Source organism: Dipodomys merriami, unplaced genomic scaffold, assembly GCF_024711535.1.
Source record: "Dipodomys merriami isolate MVZ:Mamm:240054 unplaced genomic scaffold, mDipMer1.0.p SCAF_12, whole genome shotgun sequence".
Lineage (NCBI taxonomy): Eukaryota > Metazoa > Chordata > Mammalia > Rodentia > Heteromyidae > Dipodomys > Dipodomys merriami.
Genome location: NW_027202493.1, coordinates 925408 through 945447, shown reverse-complemented (window position 1 = coordinate 945447; position 20040 = coordinate 925408). Strand labels below are relative to the sequence as shown.

The 20040-nt window shown below is 37.5% G+C and overlaps 1 protein-coding gene across 1 annotated transcript in view; it reads left to right on the top strand.

Annotated features, from left to right (window-relative positions):
- The window catches only part of Hook3 (hook microtubule tethering protein 3), a 152699-nt gene that overhangs the window by 74541 nt on the left and 58118 nt on the right, over window positions 1–20040 (top strand). The window contains exons 7-11 of the mRNA XM_070016050.1: window positions 1047–1109; window positions 3357–3440; window positions 7852–8015; window positions 11604–11744; window positions 13864–14065. Of these exons, the coding sequence (XP_069872151.1) occupies window positions 1047–1109; window positions 3357–3440; window positions 7852–8015; window positions 11604–11744; window positions 13864–14065 (654 nt within the window). The remainder of the gene's footprint in view (window positions 1–1046; window positions 1110–3356; window positions 3441–7851; window positions 8016–11603; window positions 11745–13863; window positions 14066–20040) is intronic.

The following is a 20040-nucleotide window of genomic DNA, read 5'->3' as shown; positions in this document are numbered from 1 at the left end:
AGTATGAAGGGATACTTAAGAGTTTCCTCAAGAAGTGCTACTGTGTTGTGGTAAGGACTCAAATGTAGAGTTTCATCAAGAAGTGCTGCTGTGTTGTGGTAAGGACTCAAATGTAACAGTGGGGAAAAAGAAAGAAGTATGGAAGAAAACATCTTCATTCCCTTCTTCTGCCCTCCTCTGAATTAGGTGCATTCTGTCTATGAAGTGTATCACAGCTTTATCATACAATACTGTATATATCTTTCTGACTTGAACTTTACTAGACTCATGGTTGGTGTAAATAGCTAATTCTTACTGTTTTAAAATAAAATACTAAAAACTGGTTATTTCTAGGTAGAATTGTTCTATTTTTTAAGTCTTCTATAATGGGTACTATTCTGTTAATTAGAAATAGTCTAAAATGTCTCCCTTCCAACCTTTCACATACCCTTTGTATCTTTCTCTGGACAGTATAAGGATAAAAGAAACAAAGAATTGGAGGGAATGAGGAAGTAGAGGGATGGGTGCATACAAGCAAGCTTTTATAAATATTATCCAAAAATTTGGCTGATGTCCACATGTATTCTTAGAAACAAATAGGCACTTAATGCTGTCTTTTGGCAGGTTTTTAATATCTTCTCTCATTTTTAATTTTCTTGCCTTCTTAGTGATAATACTTGATGTTTGTATAGCTAGGCTTGCAGTGAAAGAGCATCAGAATTCATCCCTCTAATTTTATTTTTTAAATCATTTATTATATGGAAAAGTCATAATGCAAAATGGAGTGCAATAGATTATCAAAGATAGTTGACTATTAGATAGCTTATACATAGATAATGGAAACAAAGTTTTGTCAGTCCTATTTTGGACATACCTCTAACTAAATGAAGGCTTTAAACTGGAGTGAAAGTTGGAGAGTCAAAAGAAATAATTACAAGAAAACATTGTATTTACTTTGTTTTCTACATAGTTTTTTTTTTATTTTAATAGTGGTTGGATGTTTATTTTGTTATGGATCTTACATAAAATATCTTTTTTATCTTGTTGTGGTTATTTAAATCTTTCAGCTAATGAGTAAAGAATCTCCCGTGTCTTCTGGAAATGATGCCTATGTTGACCTTGATCGCCAGGTATATAATTTTTCATTGTCTTTATTCACACAAATGCCTTCAAGGGATCTGCATATATGTTAGAACAATGCTTCAGTTAAAAGTTTCTCTGGAATATATTGGTATTTTTAAATTTTACTTAAAATTTAAGAACTGAATTTACTTTGTTAATAGACACTGAAGTTACTTTGTTAATAGACACTCATAATTTGGTTTATAAAAGTCTGTAATTATATGCATTTATAATTGATGTCATGACATTAGTTCTCTTAACTTACTATTATTCTTGTTATATAGTCATTTTCTTTTCTTTTTCCATTACTAATACCTCTGTGTACACTTAAACACAGTAAATAAATTTCTGGAAAATTGCATGCATTTACTGTTATGGCTTATTTATCATACACATATTTTTTCTTTCAAATCATTTTATTCTTCAATTAAAGATGTTTCCTGTATCTTTTCATCTGTGAGGTAATGATGAATCTGTCAGAAAATTAAATGTTCTGAAGGAATGTTTGTATTTTTATAATTTCAATGGGAAAGTTATTTTATAGTTTATCACTTGATAAAAATGCTATTAAGAACACTGTTGGTTTTCAGGTTTGCACTATTCTGGGACATGTTTGAAAGAATGAACAGAAATGAACGAACAGAAACTTTTGTGGGTTTTTTTATAACATATTTTAATAGCAAACTTACAGAAAGCACAGAAGACAGGCAACATTAAAAATATGTACTTGCATGTAGGACAACTCAGAAAAATGGAGTGAACAGATGGAATCTACTGTATGATAAAAATGCTACAAACACCATTTAGTTGCCATCAATAAGAAATTTACTTATTTTTTTTTAATCCAAATGCTGGCATTGTCCAGAAAAATTTAACAGGTTTATTTATAGTTGTTATAAAGTTGAACTAATGAAACTTTTATCACTGAAAACATTTTGACTTGCATTCATGCATTAGATCCCCACAGTTATATTAAAAATTTACACATAAATGAAAATGGAAAAACTACCAATACCTGATTTCTGCCCCTATTTTTCCACTGGCTATCATATACTTAGGTACCTTTTGACCCCATGAGGAAAAAATCTAACATTCAGAACTACTGATAACAAGAAAAGGAGGGGGGGCGGACTTTGAGAATGAAATGCCTCCCATTTTAGTTGGTTCTTAAGCACGTTCTCCACATATGCTGTGTGCTAGCTGGATAGCTTTTGGCATAATTGTCACAAGTTTGGCATGGATAGTACACAGATTGGTATCTTCAAAAAGGCCAACCAGATAGGCCTCACTTGCCTCCTGCAAAGCACCAATAGCTGCGCCTTCGAAGCCCAAGTCTGTTTTGAAGCCCTGAAAAATTTCTCACACCAGATGCTGGAAAGGGAGCTTGCAATCAGAAGTTCCTAATTTCATGGAGCACCATAGTACCAGGCATGTAACAGTGCAGCTTCTTCACCCCTCCAGTGGAGGGCGCGCTCTTGCACACGGCTTTTGTTGCAAGTTGTTTCCTGGGTGCTTTGCTACCAGTGGAGCCATGGCAGAGAGGCCTAGCTACCCCTTTCTCCCTCAGCTGGAGCTCAGCAACGAGAGGCGGTGCTGGAGTTGGAGTGCAGCTCCGGCCATGTTTTTTGTTTTTTGTCTTCTCTCATTTCTCCCTGTTCTTCCAGGTTTTCTAAATGTCTTATAGTAATATCTTTGCATGTTATAGAATTTTAACCCAAGCTATAATTTGTCTTTGTCTAGTGTTTATTTTTAATTTTTTTTACCTTGTATGCATTTTGATGAAAATTTATTTCAATTACTTTTCATAATTTGCTAACAGAATTTTGTGTAATGATGGCACACAACTAGGGGGTGTTGGTTAATATTAATTAAAAAACTTTAAATGTAATGCAAATTAGTATTAAAATATGATTTAAAATTTTGTGTCAAAATACACTATTCAACAATTGAAACCCTATACCTCTCTTACATGTTGTATCAAAGCAAAATTTCTCATTTATTAAGAGAACCTGCATTGCCAGGAACATGTAGTCCAGATAAAGAAAAATTTGTGCAAAAAAATTGGTTTGTGGAAAGAACCAAGTTCAAAGGCCAGAAAAGATAAAAGCCTTAGTGGAGGGTTTTTTGACTTTCTTCCTATGCCATCCAACAAGAAATAAAAGAGAAAAAAAATACCTTAATTTTGTGTTGTACATGTATACTATAAATTGTCCTTGTTTCATATTGAAATATTTCTTGTATTTGTTTCTAACCAGTTGAAGAAAACTACAGAGGAGCTAAATGAAGCTTTGTCAGCAAAGGAAGAAATTTCTCAGAGATGCCATGAATTGGATATGCAGGTATATTATCAAATACACATATAACATTAAATACACCATATATTATGAAATGGTATAGCTTAGCTATAATTTAACTTTAATTAGACAAAAAAAAAAAAAAAACATAAAAATCCAGCTAGGTTTCTGTTTGAGGTAGGCTGAATAAAGATTAATTCTCTTTTAATGCAAACCCATTAAGGTAATAATAAATGAGTTAAAATGGTATAAACTCACAAAAAATTATGAGACAGGAGAAATATTAGCGCAGTCTTTGTTGTGTACTTATAAAATGGGCTTTCAGAGGGCTGGGGGAAAAAAGCGTATTTTTAATATTTGCTGAATACTGTTTTGCAAATGTTTTCTCAGCTTCTGCTTTCAAATTACTGATAGTTTAACAGTCAGCTTACAGAATGTGTAATGTTTAACACTCTATTCCAACACATAGTCTTTACTAACTTCTGAAAGCCAAAGGGCAGTAAGAGAAGTAATAAATGACTAAAAGGGGCAAAGAATATAGTGGCTAATAGCACCTATAAGGACCAAGCTGGGGTGGCAGGGAAAGAGGGGGACACTGTGATGGGAGAATTCCAGAGAGATCCAGATAGGAAAAAGGGTAAATTGAGATTATAGTAACTAGAGGTAGAAAATAGTCCAAGCCTTCAATTGTTACCCATGATTGACTACATAAATGTCGGTGTCATGGTTCATGGGATATCCTTAAGCCAAGATGTAATGCAATGCTAGGAGAAACCTTGCTATTAATTTTTTTTTATTTTTTATTTTTTGTCAGTCCTGGAGCTTGAACTCTGGTCCTGGGCCTGGGTGCTGTCCCTTAGCTCTTCAGCACAAGGCTAGTGCTCTACCACTTAAGCCACAGCGCCACTTCCAGTTTTCTGGTGGTTTATTGGAGATCAGAGTCTCACGGACTTTCCTGCCTGGGCTAGCTTTGAATCGCGATCCTCAGATCTCAGCCTCCTTAGTAGCTAGGATTACAGGTGTGAGCCACTGGCACCTGGCTTTTTTTTTTTTTTTTTTTTTTTTGTCTGCACTGGAGTTTGAACTCAAGACCTGGGCACTGTCCCTGAGTGCTTTTGCTCAAGGTTAGCACTCTGCCACTTTGTGCCACAGAGCCACTTCTGGTTTTCTGGTTGCTAATTGGAGATAGGAGCATCAGACTTTCCTGCCTGGACTGACTTTGAACTACTATTCTCAGATCTCAGCCTCCTGAATAGTTAGGATTACAGGCGTGAGCAACCATCAGCACAGCACCTGGCCTAACTGATCTTAACTGTAGGGAAAACCTGTAGCATAGAGGGAATGGATCCAAGTAAACAGAAAATAAGCTATGCAGATAGTAAAGAAATTTGGAGAAACTTGAGGTTTTTATTTCCAATTTGTTTAACACCTCAGTGAAGATACTGTTCTATGAAATAAAGGCATAGAATGTCAGGTTCAGTAGTACATGCCTATAATCCCAGCTACTCAAGAGGTGGAGATGGGGAGGACTACAAATCAGGACAAATTGGAGCAAAAAGATAGTGAGTGATACTCATCTAAACAAACAAGCTAGGGAAATGTATCTGTAATCCCAGATACATGGGAGGTAAAAATAGGGAGTTAGTAGTCCAAGTCTGGAGCTGTCAAAATTAAAAATTTAATAGAACAGGTAAGGTTGTAAAAATATCTTAATGTTAAATAAAAAGTGAGATCTTTTGTCTAGAATTTACTTGAAAAATAAAGGAGTTTGTTAGGAAGAAATAGGAGGTCGTTTTTTTAATACACATATCAATCATGCTATCCCAGAAATACGTACTATTATATGTCAGTTTATAAAAGGATTTTTTTTTAATGTCCATCTGGGAAGACTAGATTTGAGATTCCTACTAAGACATGCAAGTGGAAATGTTAGTCAGTTTATGGTTCTTGACTAGAAAGGGGAATTTTGAGATGTTAGAAAATATTGTTTACAACCACAAAACTGGAAGCCATTCTATATGTAGACATTGCAGTAGCAAGGAAATGGAGAGGAATCAGCTGAGGAAAATAAAACATAAGACAAATAGTTCAGCAGAAACAATCAGTTTATCAAATGTTGTAGATCTTGGTGATATGGAGGTCTTTAAAAGCCCTGAGAGTAGTAGAATGGGAGGGCCAGAGCTTGAATAGAACATGTTCAAGAGAAAGTGGCTAAAAAGAAAGGAGGTATAAAAACTTTTTTTTTACCTTTGTGAGACATAATTGATATATAGTAAGTTACGTGTGTGTGTGTGTGTGTGTGTGTGTGTGTGTGTATGCATGTGTGCATGTGAACAGCAGTACTTGAACTCCTCAGGGTCTGGACACTGTCCTTTAGGGTTTTATGGAGGGAGGGGGGTTGGAGTTTTTGTGACTTTTGGGGTTTTTTTTGTTTTGGGGGGGTTTTGCCAGACTTGGAACTTGAACTCAGGGCCTGAGCACTATCTCTGAACTTCTTTATGCTCAAGACTAGGGCTCTACAACTTGAGCCACAGTGCCACTTCTGGCTTTTTCTGTTTATGTGCTACTGAGGAATTGAACCTAGGGCTTCATGCATGCACTCTACCAGTAAGCCACATTCCCAGCCTGTTCCTTGAGTGTTTTTCACTCAAGGCTGGTACTCTACCATTTGAGGCAAGCTTCATTGCCAGCTTTTTTTGGTGGTTAATTGGAGGTAAGAGTCTCACGGACTTCCCTGCCCAGGCCAGCTTCGAAGTATGATCCTCAGATCTCAGCCTCCTGAGTAGCTAGGATTAACTTAAATTTAACATGCATAATTTTAATGCATTTTGATTTACAATAATCATGTGAAGCCATTGCCAATCAAGATAATTAAGCCATCAGTCTAAAAGTTTCCTTTTCATTTTTATAATCCCCACACCAGTCCTCAGGTCTATATATTCTGTCACTATGGGTTAACTTTTTGTTTTATAGAAGCATATCAGAAGAATCATACAAGCCAGTTGCTGGTTGCTAAATCTGTAATCCTAGCTATTCAGGAGGCTGAGATCTGTGGATCAGAGTTCAAAGCTAGCCCCAGGCAGGAAAGTCTAAGAGACTCTTATCACAAACAAACTATAAAACAACAAAAACCTCAAGTGGAGCTATGGCTCAAGTGCTAGAACACTAGTCTTAAGCAAAAGAAACACAAGAACAATGCCTGGTCCCTGAGTTTAAGCCCCAGGACCAGCACAAAAATACAAAGGAATCATACAGGGGCTGGGAATGTAGCTTAGTGGTAGAGTGCTTGCCTAGCATGCATGAAGCCCTGGGTTCAATTCCTCAGCACCATATAAACAGAAAAAGCCAGAAATGGCACTGTGGCTCAAGTGGTAGAGTGCTAGCCTTGAGAAAAAAGAAGCTCAGTGACAGTGCTCAGGCCCTGAGTTCTGCCCCAAGACTAGCCAAAATAAAAATAAAAATAAAATAATAATAATAATAATAAGGAATCACAACCAGGCACTAGTGGCTCATGCCTGTAATCCTAACTATTCAAGAGGCTGAATGCCCAGGCCCTGAGGTGAAGCCCAGGAACAACTAAATAAATAAGAACACAGTACATTTGCTCTATTTTTGGTTTAGTTTCTTTCTTTATTTTGAAATTCATCATGCTGTCACTATCAATAGGTGACTGTCTTCAATGCCAAATGGTATTCTTTTAGAATGGACATACTGCAATTGACATTTATTCACCAGTTGATAGATTTGAATCATTTCCAGTGTTTCCCTATTACAAGTGAAGCTGCTAAAAATCTGTGTAAGATGTGTAGGCATATGCTTTTATTTCTTTTGCGTGAATACATAGGAAATTAATGGCTTTTAGATTTACTTTGTAGTCATATGTTTAGTATACTAAGAAATTGCTAAGCTTTTTTCCAAAGTTTTGAGATATTTTATATTCTTATCAGAGACTTAAGCTTGTACTTACCTTTGACAATACTTGATATAGTCAGTTTGAATTTTATCCATTGTTGTGACAATATAATAACACTGATTTAAGTTTCCATTTCCTTGGTGACTAATGATAATAATCTTTCTGTATTCTTAAATATATTCTTTGATGAAGTATCTTTTCAAATATGGAATAAAACCAGATGTTGAGACATTTGCCTGTAGTCCTTGGGAGTCCTTGCCTACTTGGGAGACTGAGGCAGGAAGATAGAATGGGCCTAGGAGTTTGAGGTGCCTGGGTTACATAGTAAAATTTCATCTCAAAATAAGTAAAATAATCAATAAAAAGAATGAATTCTTACTTTTTTATATTGTTCTACATGTGCAATATTCTAATGTAAATGTTTTAAGTAGAGATTGATTGAACGCCCTTGAAAATAGTCTTTAATTATGTTAACTTGTGAGAGATCGAGCTGATACCAGAGTAATTAGAGGAAATAACTGCTGTTTTCTCATATTCTATCAGGTTGCAGCATTGCAAGAGGAGAAGAGTAGTTTGTTAGCAGAGAATCAGATATTAATGGAAAGACTCAATCAATCTGATTCCATAGAAGATCCCAATAGTCCAGCAGGAAGAAGACACTTGCAGCTCCAAACTCAATTAGAGCAGCTACAAGAAGAAACATTCAGGTAAAAGACTATTCATTAAGATCTTAATTTTTTTAATTTGGTAAATGTTATTTAACGTTAAGAATATGGTATAAAGGGGGCTGAGAAGGTGGCTTAGTGGTAGAGCGCTTGCCTTGCATGCATGAGGCCCTGGGTTCGATTCCTCAGCACCACATAAGCAAAAAGAAAAAAGCCGTAGGTGGCACTGTGGCTCAAGTGGTAGAGCACTAGCCTTGAGCTGAAGAGCTGAGGGACAGGTCGAGGCCCAGAGTTCAGGCCCCACAACCGGACCCAAAAAAAAAAAAAAAGAATATGGTATAAGGAACTTTGAGGCAAGTGAAGAACAAAGTCTATATAATAAATAGCATCTCCAATTCTTTTTTTTTTTTTTTTTTTGGTCGGTTGTGGGGCTTGAACTCCGGGCCTGGGCACTGTCCCTCAGCTCTTCAGCTCAAGGCCAGCACTCTACCACTTGAGCCACAGTGCCACTTCCAGCTTTTTCTGTTTATGTGGTGCTGAGGAATCAACCCAGGGCCTCATGCATGCATGCAAGGCAAGCACTCTACCACTGAGCCACCTTCCCAGCCCATCCAATTCTTATTTCAATATGAAATAAGTATACATCTAGAGGGAATGTTGCAGCTGCAGAATAAATGAGTGAAGGGAAGAAACCATGCATCAGCCAATCCCATACACCTATCCCACCTCTACCTGCTTTGGAGCTTTGTGGTAAAAGTAGATTGAAAAAAAAAAGCCTCGCTTTCACTATATTTGATGTCAGTATAACATGTGGAAGAGATGGGGACAAACAAGTCGTTTAAGGATTCAGGTGGACCTGTTGCAACAATGAGAAGTACAAAATGTCATGTCAAAACCAGCTTTACAGTGTCGGTGTGTGGGGGGGAGGGGGGTATAATTGGGTGGAGGGAGGGGGGAGGCTGGGAAGGGAGGTGAAGGGTAAACAAAGGAGGAGGCTGCAATGCTTGGTAAGAAATGTATGCATTATCCTGCCCATGTAATTGTAGCCCCTCTGTACAGTATGTTCTCAAATAAAATAAAATTAAATTAAAAAAAAAAAAAAGAAGATAGGAAAAATGATAGTGCAGGGGGGCTGGGAAGGTGGCTCAGTGGTAGAGCGCTTGCCTTGCATGCCTGAGACCCTGGGTTCAATTCCTCAGCACCACATAAGCAAAAAGAAAAAAGCCAGAAGTGGCGCTGTGGCTCAAGTGGTAGAGCTCTAGCCTTGAACTGAAGAGCTGAGGGACAGCGCCCAGGCCCAGAGTTCAGGCCCCATGACCGGACCCAAAAAAAAATAAAAAAATAAAAATAAAAATAGAAAAATGATAGTGCAGGGTCCTGAGAACTTCAAAACAATGGTCTTCATCTAAAATCTAAAACACTTTCAATAAAACAAACAATTGGGCATGGACAGGGATTTATAGTAGAGATTTTCCTTGTTTGTTTGGGTTGGTCTCTGTGTGGGCATTTGTGTGTGTGTATGTGGTCCTGGGTTGGAGCCCAGCAAAAAGCCAGAAGTGGCTCAAGTGATAGCAAAGAATGTGAAGCCCTGCCAGGTGCCAGTGGCTCATGTCCACGATCCTAGCTACACAGGAGGCTGAGATCTGAGGATCAAGGTTCAAAGTAGGCCCATGCAGCAAAGGCCATGAGACTCTTATCTCCAGCTAATTACCAGAAAACTAGAAGTGTCTCGTTGGCTCAAGTAATAGAGCACTAGCCTTGTGCTAAAATTGCTCCAGGGCCGGTGCACCAGTGGCTCATGCCTGTAATCCTAGCTACTCAGGAGGCTGAGATCTGAGGATAGAGAGGTAAATATGGATTAAGATGCATGGTACTCATAAATAGATGTGTTGAATTGAAACTGCTCCATACAACTACTTAAAGATAATTTTAAAAATTAAATTAGCCAGGCGCCAGTGGCTCACGCCTGTAATCCTAGCTACTTAGGAGGCTAAGATCTGAGGATCATGGTTCAAAGCTCGCCTGGGCAGGAAAGTCCATGAGACTCTTATCTCCAGTAAACCACCAGAAAACCAGAAGTGGCACTGTGGCTCAAGTGGTAGAGCACTATCCTTGAGCTGAAAAGCTGAGGGACAGTGCCCAGGCCCACAGTTCAAGCCCCACGATCCACAAAAAAAACAAAAAATGAAGCCCTAAGTTCAAGCCCCAGTACCAGCACACACAAAAAAAGAACTTTCAAAGCTTGCATTAAAAGCAGAAACTATGAGGTATAAAATCAATCAATTGAATTAAATAAAACTAATTATATTATATAAGTAAAATTAAAAATAATCAACTGCATAAAATATTTGACAGGAGAGACAAATAGCCTTGCAAATTAAGGAAAGAATATATGTATGTTAAATAAACAAATATGGTTATTTACAAGTAAGAATAATATTCTAGTTTGGAAAAATGTGAAAAGAATTCAAACTATAGGATATACTCTAAAACTGTGAACAGATTTTTTTTTTGTTTGTCTGTTTTCTTTGCTTCTTTGTCTTTTGCAATTTTTCAACAAGTAGCAGGTTTTTTTGTTTTGTTTTGGGGGCCCAGTTCTGGAGCTTGAACCCAGGGCCTGAGCTTTGATCCTGAGCTTTTTGCTTAAAGCTAACACTATTCCACTTGAGCTATAACTCCACTTTCAGCTTTTTGGTGGTTAATTGTAGGTTAGAGACTCATGGACTTTCCTGCCTGAGCTGGCTTTGAACTGTGATTCTTATATCTCAGTCATTAGAACCCACTCTAAAAGTAATAGATTTTAATTTTCTAATGAAAGCATTTAATGCCAGGCACTGGTGGCTGAGATCTGAGGAACACGGTTCAACACCAACCCAGGCTCAAAAAAGCCAAAAGTGAAGCTGTGGCTCAATTGGGAGATCACTAACCTTGAGCACAAAGAGGCTCAGGGACAGTACCCAGGCCAAGAGTTCAAGCACCAGGACCGGCAAGTAAACAAATAAAAAGTTTAAACTTTAAATTATATCTACAGTATTTATCTGTCTGAATTAAAATGGTTTTTATAGCTGGGCACCAGAGGCTCACACTTGTAATCCTCGGTACTAAGAAGGCTGAGATCTGAGGATCATGGTTCAAAGCCAGCCTTGGCAGAGACTTTTATCTCCAAATAACCACTTAAAAATCAGAAGTAGAGCTGTGGCTTAAAGTGGTAGAGCACTAGCCTTGAGCAAAACAGCTCAGGGACAGCACCCAGGCCTTGAGTTCAAGCCCCACAACTGACAAATTTTAATTAAAATTGAATGACTTTTATTTTCTTAATTTTCTTGAATTTGCTAATTTTCAACAAGGAAAATAATTTTTAGTAAAAAAAAAATAAAGTATATCGGCAGTATTTGGAGATGTCTACTCCATGATGTCTAGCTTTCTGACAGTAATAGAGTCACCACTTACTGTCCATGCCACTCCTGGAGCAGGTGTATCTGTGTCCATGACAAATGTAGCCACAAGCCAGAGACATTTTCAAGAAAAGTTTATTTCCCACGTTACATGTTTTTATTTTCTTTTACTCTTCTAAGGAGAATTATGAGATTACAAGAAGGGCTTTTCAAATCTATTTTGGTTTGGTTACAGACTAGAAGCAGCCAAAGATGATTATCGAATACGCTGTGAAGAATTAGAAAAGGAAATCTCTGAACTTCGGCAACAGAATGAAGAACTAACCACTCTGGCAGATGAAGCTCAATCTCTAAAAGATGAAATAGATGTTCTTAGGTATGTTTGTGAAATTTCAGGCCCATTGTCACCCATCTATCTCTGATGTTGAAATTCTGGCCTTTCTGAGCACACCAACATCTTTTAAGAACCAAATCACCTGGGTTCTAATCCCAGGACCATTTACTTAATGGATATGTAACCATTTTTTTTCTTTTTCTTTTCTTTTTTTTTTTTTTTCAAAAAATAGTGTACACAAGCCAGGCACTGGTGGCTCACACCTGTAATCCTGGCTACTAAGGAGGCTGAGATCTGAGGACACAGTTCAAAGCCAGCTGGGGCAGGAAAGTCTGTTAGACTCATCTCCAATAAACCACCAGAAAACCAGAAGTGGTGCTGTGGCTCAAGTGGTAGAGTACTAGCCTTGAGCTGAAGAGCTGAGGGACAGTGCACAGGCCCAGAGTTCAAGCCCCATGACTGACCAAAAAAAAAAAAATAGTGTACACTTACTCAAGTTGCTATGAGGAATTAAATGAATTTATATTTGCAGGCATTCAGAATGATATCTGTCAAATAATTGTCAAAAAGTATTTGTTAAATACAATTTTACCTGTAGCCATCACTTTACACTTGCATAGCACTGATGCTCCTCCTCCTCCTCCTCCCCATTCCTTCTTCCTTCTAGTTTCTTCTTGTTCCTTTTTCTTCTTCTTTCTTCTTCCTTTGTACTCTTTCTTCTTCCTTCTTCCTTCTTCTTTCCTGAGCTCTTAGTTCTGGTCTTCCTTTTTCTTAGTTACTAGCATACCAGACAAGGTGTGTCTTTGTAAAGCATCTTTCTTTAGTTACTTTTCCTCTAGTTTTCTCACTCTATCTCAGCTCACTGTTCCACCATTTAATTCTTGCACAATCTTTTGTCACTTGATGGTTCATTCTGACTGTCTATGTTTTCTATCTTTTGTTCTTTGAACACTGAATGTACAGATAAAAATCACACTGTTCCATGATATTTTCCTAGTATAATTTATGCTTTTCCTAGTATAAATTAGGCCCCTATCTCTGTCCACCATTCTATTCCTCACTGTTACATACCTTTATCTTCCATTTCTTTCGTAGTTCTTACATTTTCATAGTTGTTCTCATCTGTCTGCTACTATCATGCCTTCATCTCAGTAAATGACCTTATTTCCGACTGTGTAGAAGAAAGAAGTAATGAACTGTTTGATATTCTGTATCCTTTGTGCTCTCTATACTTCTCTGCATTCCCACCCATCTTTTTCCTTTTTTGCTTCTATATCTATTATTATTTTGCCTTTTGGGTACTAACACTTTCATCTATATTTAGCATTTCTTGCCTATGTAAGGACTATGTTACACAATTATCATTTATCTTCTTATCTTGAATCTCAGTCTTTCACAGACACACACACAACACACACTCACTTAATTTCTCTTTAAGCGCATGTGAACACACACCACACATATGTGTGTGTGTGTGTGTGTGTGTGTGTGTGTATGTACACAAGTGTGCATGCTGGTACCATGGCTTAAACTTGGGGCCTTGCTCTGTCACTCAGTTTGCTTGCTTATAGCTTGTGCTCTGCCACTTAAACCACATCTCCAGTTTGGCGTTTTGCTTATTAATTGGAGATGAAGGTTTGTAGACTTTTCTGCCCAAGCTGGCTTTGAACCATGATTCTCTGCTTTCAGTTTCCTGAGTAGTAAGGGTAACAGGTTTGAGTCTCTGGCACCTGGATAGGTCACTTCAATCTTATGAGAGAAAAGAGAGAGGTACTTATCAACCCTTCTAAAACCAAGCTTAGACTACATAAAATAAAATTTAATTTTCCCCACTATCTTTGTGTGTCTATCCACACTTGTACATTGAAACCTATGCTCCTGTTGTCACTAGTGACAAATCATTAGACACTGTACAATTTTATTTTACTTTTGTGCTAAACGTGAGCTCCCTTTGCTATTTACTTTTCTTAAACTATATAACATTCTCAATGAACTTTCTGTAAGTTTGGTTATATTTTTATCCTAAGTAAAATATTAACCTAGAATTACTTTGGTCTTATAATTTCATTATTACATATTTTACCTTGTCATTTCTCTTGCTTTGACATTGAAACAGTTTATAACTATATTTCTGACTTTAAAATTTCATATCTCATTCTAGACATTCTTCTGATAAAGTGTCTAAACTAGAAGGTCAAGTGGAATCTTATAAAAAGAAGTTGGAAGACCTCGGTGATTTGAGACGACAGGTTAAACTCTTAGAAGAAAAGAATACTATGTATATGCAAAATACTGTCAGTCTAGAGGAGGAGTTGAGGAAAGCCAATGCAGCTCGAGGTCAACTTGAGACATATAAGAGACAGGTAAAAGAACAGAGACAAAGTTCTTCATTACAGCAAGCAACTACATATAAGCAAGACTACCAACTTGTCTTTTCACAACTATTAACCTTTTCTTCTTTATATTTATTTCTATTTTTCTTACAATTTAAAGAATTTAAAGTTGAGCACTAGTAGTGCATGCCTAAATCCTAGCTACTTCGAAGGCTTAGATTGGGAAAATTGCTATTTGAGCCAGCCTAGCATATAAGTGAGACCCATTCTCAAACAATTGCTGGGTACAGTGGTGTGTATATGTTAACCAACTATGTGAAAGACTGAGATTGGGAGGACTGTGGTTTTAGGTCAGCCTGGGTAAAAAAGTGAGAAGCTGAGCTGGCCTGTACCATCCCAGCTATTATGGAAAGTGTGAATAGGACTAGGATTCCCAGCAAAAAGTGAGAATTTATCTTAATATAACCAGTGCAAGACATGAGCTGTAGGCGTGGTTCAAGTGTTAGAGTAGTATCTGCATATCACATGTTAGGCACAAACCTTGCCACAAACAATAAACACATTTAAACATAAGTCTATCAGAAAATTATTGGTCTCTCTATAGTAGATCCCTTTTTTTACAAAAAAGTCTTAAGATTTATTATATCCTAGTTTAGAAAAATACAACACAACTGCAAAAAAATAGTATGGTAAGTTTTTGTGCTTCAAAAATAAACCAAACTAGGTACTGGTGGCTCACACTTGAAATCCCAGGTCCTCAGGAGGCTGAGAGCTGAAGATTGAGACTTGAAGCCAGTCCAGGCTGGGAATGGTGCTTTGGCTCAAGTGGTAGAATCTAGCTTTAAGCACAAAAGCTCTGGCACAGTACTCAGGCTCCTCAGTTTAAAAACACAAAAGGAAAGTAAATGACTCTTGCCTCCTTACTGTTGACTTTTGTGTTGTTTTATGGTTTTCACTCCCTTTGTATTTCTTTTTTCTTTTTTCTGTGCTAGTCCTAGGGTTTGAACTCAGGATTTGGGTGCTATCCCTGAACTTTTCTGCTCAATTCTAGCACTCTGCACTTGAGTCATAGCTTCACTTCAGCTTTTTGGTGGTTGTTAATAGGAGATAATTTTTCACATCTTCCTATGTGCAAACTTTGAACTGGGATCTTCAGATCTCAGCCTTCTGAGTAGTTAGAATTATAGGCATGAGCCACTGGTACACAGCTCATTTCTTTGTTTTTTTAAATATAATTTTTTGTATTTTATTTATTTATTTATTATTTATTTATTTTTGTTGGGTGTGGGGCTTGAACTTTGGACTTTGGTGCTGTCCCTGCTCTCTTCAGCTCAAGGTAAGCACTCTACCACTTGAGCCACAGCGCCACTTCTGGTTGTCTAGTGGTTTATTGGAGATAAGAGTCTCATGGAGGAAATGGCGCTGTAGCTCAAGTGGTAGAGCGCTCGCCTTGAGCAGAACAGCTGAGGGACAGTGCCCAGGCCCAGAGTTCAAGCCCCACAACCGACAAAAAAAAAAAAGAACAGCATTTTAAAAAGGGCTGGGAAGGTGGCTCAGTGGTAGAGCACTTGCCTTGCAAGCCTGAGGCCCTGGGTTCAATTCCTCAGCACCATATAAGCAAAAAGAAAAAAGCCGGAAGTGGCGCTGTGGCTCAAGTGGTAGAGCGCTAGCCTTGAGCTGAAGAGCTGAGGGACAGCGCCCAGGCCCAGAGTTCAGGCCCCATGACTGGACAAAAAAAAAAAAAAAGAGTCTCATGGACTTTCCTGCCCGGGCTGGCTTTGAACTGTGATCCTCAGATCTCAGCCTCCTGAGTAGCTACGATTACGGGCGTGAGCCGCCAGTGCCCGGCCCAGTTCATTTCTATACTTTTGCTACATGCATAATTATTTTTAAGAATGTATAACATTTTGACATGTTCTAGATCTTTATATAAATGATTTAGTGAAAATATTTTGCTTTTTTTGTCAGTTGAATATTTGAAGGTTTTATCTTGGTTGATAAAAATCTATTTTCATTGCTGTATCCCTTTGAGTGACTGATTCCAAATCCATTTTGTTGTTGAAAGATATGTAAATTGATTCTGCTGTATATGCATCATATATGTATATATGTGTATATATATATATATATATATGTGTGTGTGTGTGTGTATATAAAATAGAAATGCCAAACCTGGCACCAGTGGCTCATGACTATAATCCTAGCTACTTAGGAAGCTGAGAGCTGAGGATCACAGTTCAAAGTCAGCTGGGACAGGAAATTCTATGATAATCTCATCTCTAATTAATAACAAAAAGTCAGAAGTGGATTAATGGCTCGAGTGGAAGAGCTTTAGCCTTGAACATAAAAGATAAGGGATAGTGCCCAGGCCCTGTTTTCAAGCCCAAGACCAGAACACACACACAAATGCCACTATGGTAACATTGATCATGTTCTCTTTTATACATGTGTGGAGATTTTGCAGCCTTATGGGATTTCTTATTGTATCTTCAATGTGTTTAGATTATTTCTGGATTATATTTCTAAACTGATTTTATTTCCAACAAGCACTAATATGAATTATTTGTTTCTGTCATCACCAACACATAGTTTTGTCAAAGGTTATATTTTGCCAATTAGATGAACAGAAAGTATGGCTTCTTATTACCCAGATTACAAATGCATCTACTTACCATGTTTCTTTTTTGAATTACCTACTTTTATCTTTACCCATTTTAAAAATGGAATTACTGATCATACAAGTTTCTTATATATTCTAGGTGTTAATTTTTCATCACTGACACATTTTTTATTTGCTATATGTCCATGACCTGTCTTTTCACACTTTTAAAAATATTTATTTTTATTAAGTAGTTGTACAAAGGGGTTTTGATTCCAGAAGTCAGGTTACGAGTACAATGTATCTTGATCATTGTCACTCCTTCCATCATTCGCTCCCATTTTCCCCATCCCATTCCTACCCTCAAGTTAGGTAGTTCAATTTTTACATAATGTACATTGGATATAACGGAAACAGCTCAGATGCCCCACAAGATGAGTGGCTCAAGAAAATATGATACAAGCTAGTCATAGTAGCTCATGCCAATAATCCTAGCTATTCAGGAAGCTGAGACCTGAAGATCATAGTTTGAAGCCAGCCTAGGCAGGAAAGTCCATGAGAGTCTCAGCTCCAATTAACTAGCAAAAAGCCAGAATTGGAGCTGTACCTCAAATGTTAGAATGCTAGCTTTGAGCAAAAAAAGCTCAAGAAGCACACACAGGCCCTAAGTTCAAGCCCCAAGGCCTGCACACACACACACACACACAAACACACACACACACAAATGTGGTACATATATACAATTTTAATCATCTATCAGAAAGAATAATATTATGTCATTTGCAGGGAAAAAGTCAGGCCCAGAGAAACAAATGATGCATGTTTTATCTCATATGTGGACGTTAGATCTAAAATACAAACAGACATGTGGTAATATATAGGTGCATACCTACACAAATTGTTAAAAACTCTATACTTAGCTGGGCGCCGGTGGCTCGTGCCTGTAATCCTAGCTACCCAGAAGGCTGAGATCTGAGGATCATGGGTCAAAGCCAGCCAGGGCTGGAAAGTCCATGAGACTTCAATAAACCACTCAGAAAAATGCAAGTGGTGCTGTGGCTCAAGTGGTAGAGCGCTTGCCTTGAGCTGAAATGCTGAGGGACAGCACCCAGGCCCAGAGTTCAAGCCCCATGAACAACAAAAGAAAAATAAAATTGTATACTTAGGGGACAAGCTCAATGGTTTAACTCCTCTGAACAACTAACAAATCATCTAATAACATAAATATCAGGAAGCCGAAACATGTTCTGGGGACAGGGGAGTAAACCAGAAAGGGAGTCATACAAATGAAGGAAGAAGTTTTGTTTCTTTCTGCTCTGTATTTGTTTCTTCTTAATCAGTATATCTGACCTTCAAAATAACTTTGTGAAGAAATCACAACAGTGGGAAGCCATTTTATATTGTTCATTATGTTCAGAATGTTTTCAGTGTTTTGTCAGTATAATAAGTTTCTGTAGGTTTGTAGCCACATTTTAATTAAGAGAGAAATTCTACTGTATTCCTGATTTTTCTACCTAAAATAGATATTGAACGTTATCAATTATTTTTCCCATATATGTTGAGAACTTCTTATGCTTCTCCTTTATTAATGTAGTGAGTTTTATAAGTAGGGATTTTCAGAGCTTAAACTCTTCTTGGATTTGTGAGATAAACTTAGCTTGGTTACATTTTATTTATTTTTCACATTGTTGGGTTCACTTATTTTACCTAGAATGTTTTGCCTCTTATTCACTTTAAATTTTCTATGCTATACTTCTCTTACCTTGACTTATACTATCTTATAAACAGAGTTGGAGAATGGTCTCTCTTAGATTTAAAAAAAAAAAAAAGGGTGAATGAGAGGCACTGAGCCCTAGTGTCTGCACCCAAAAAAAAAAAAAAAAAAAAGGTGAATAGCCAGTGCCAGTGGCTCACCCTGTAATCCTAGCTACTCAGGAAGCTGAGATCGAGGATCAAAGTTCAAAGCCAGCCTGTGAGACTCTTATCTCCAATAAACCACCAGAAAACCGGAAGTGGCGTTGTGGCTCAATCAGTAGAGTGCTCACCTTGAGCTGAACACCCAAGCCCTGAGTTCAAGCCCCATGATGGACCAAAAAATAAAGGGGGGAAGGGTGAATATTTTTCATATATAATCAAGGATATAAGATACAGAATTAAAAAGAAATTTGCTCTTGGGAGATGGTAGTTCCATGCCTGTAATCACTACTACTCAGGAAGCTGAGATTTGTGGATTGGGTTCAAAGCCAGCCTAGGCTTATCTACAATTAACCAACAGAAAAGCTGGAAGTACAATTGTGGCTCAAGTGGTAGAGCACTAGCCTGTAGCAAAATAGCTAAGTAACAGTGGCCAGGCCTTGATTAAAGACCCACAACTAGCACAAAAAAAGAAAACAAAGAAATTTATACTTTGAAGCTGCATAATAGTCTGTTGATGTTTATTTATCTATTTTTTGCCTATAACAAGCTTCAGCCTCGTGCTTGCTTACTTGCTTGCTGGATTGGTATCTTATCATTTGAGTCACACCTCCAGCCTTTTGATACATTTTAGTATATATACTTCTATGATATTTTTCTTTCTCAAAATTCTCTGTAAGCACTTTGAAGCTTCCCGGATCATTTTTATGATCTTTATTCCTATAACTTAGATTCCTATTTTTTTTGGGGGGGGGGGGGGTCCGGTCATGGGGCCTGAACTCTGGGCCTGGGCGCTGTCCCTCAGCTCTTCAGCTCAAGGCTAGCGCTCTACCACTTGAGCCATAGCACCACTTCCGGCTTTTTTCTTTTTGCTTATGTGGTGCTGAGGAATCGAACCCAGGGCCTCAGGCATGCAAGGCAAGTGCTCTACCACTGAGCCACCTTCCGAGCCCTAACTTAGATTCTTTATGGTGGTAGGGATCAAACTGATGGCCTTGGACTCGATGTACTAGACAAGTGATCCACCACTGAACTGTCCCACTCCACCCTCCAAAATCTTTTTTGTTTTTTAACTAGACATGGTTTTACTGTAGGGTTTTGGCTGGTCTGAAACTTGTGATCCTCCTTCCTCCACCACTTTACTGATGGGATTATAGTTAAGCACTAAAATTTTAAACCTAATATGTAATATATATACTATAGTATTATATATTACATATATCAGTTATAAAACTATAATATATAAATATATAAATGTCTGTTAATTCCAATCTGAAATCCCTGGTAGATCTTATTCTACTATTCAGTTGCTATTGATATTTTTTTGCTGATTCTCATTTTCATGACTTTTCTTTTTCATGTGGCCTATAAAATTTTGGATTTTTCTCTTTAATGAGCTGAACATCATTTTAATAAATTAGAAAGGATAACTAAGGGTACTAGGTTGTAGTTTTGTTTTTCCTTTGTTATAACTAAGGGTTATAAATTGTAG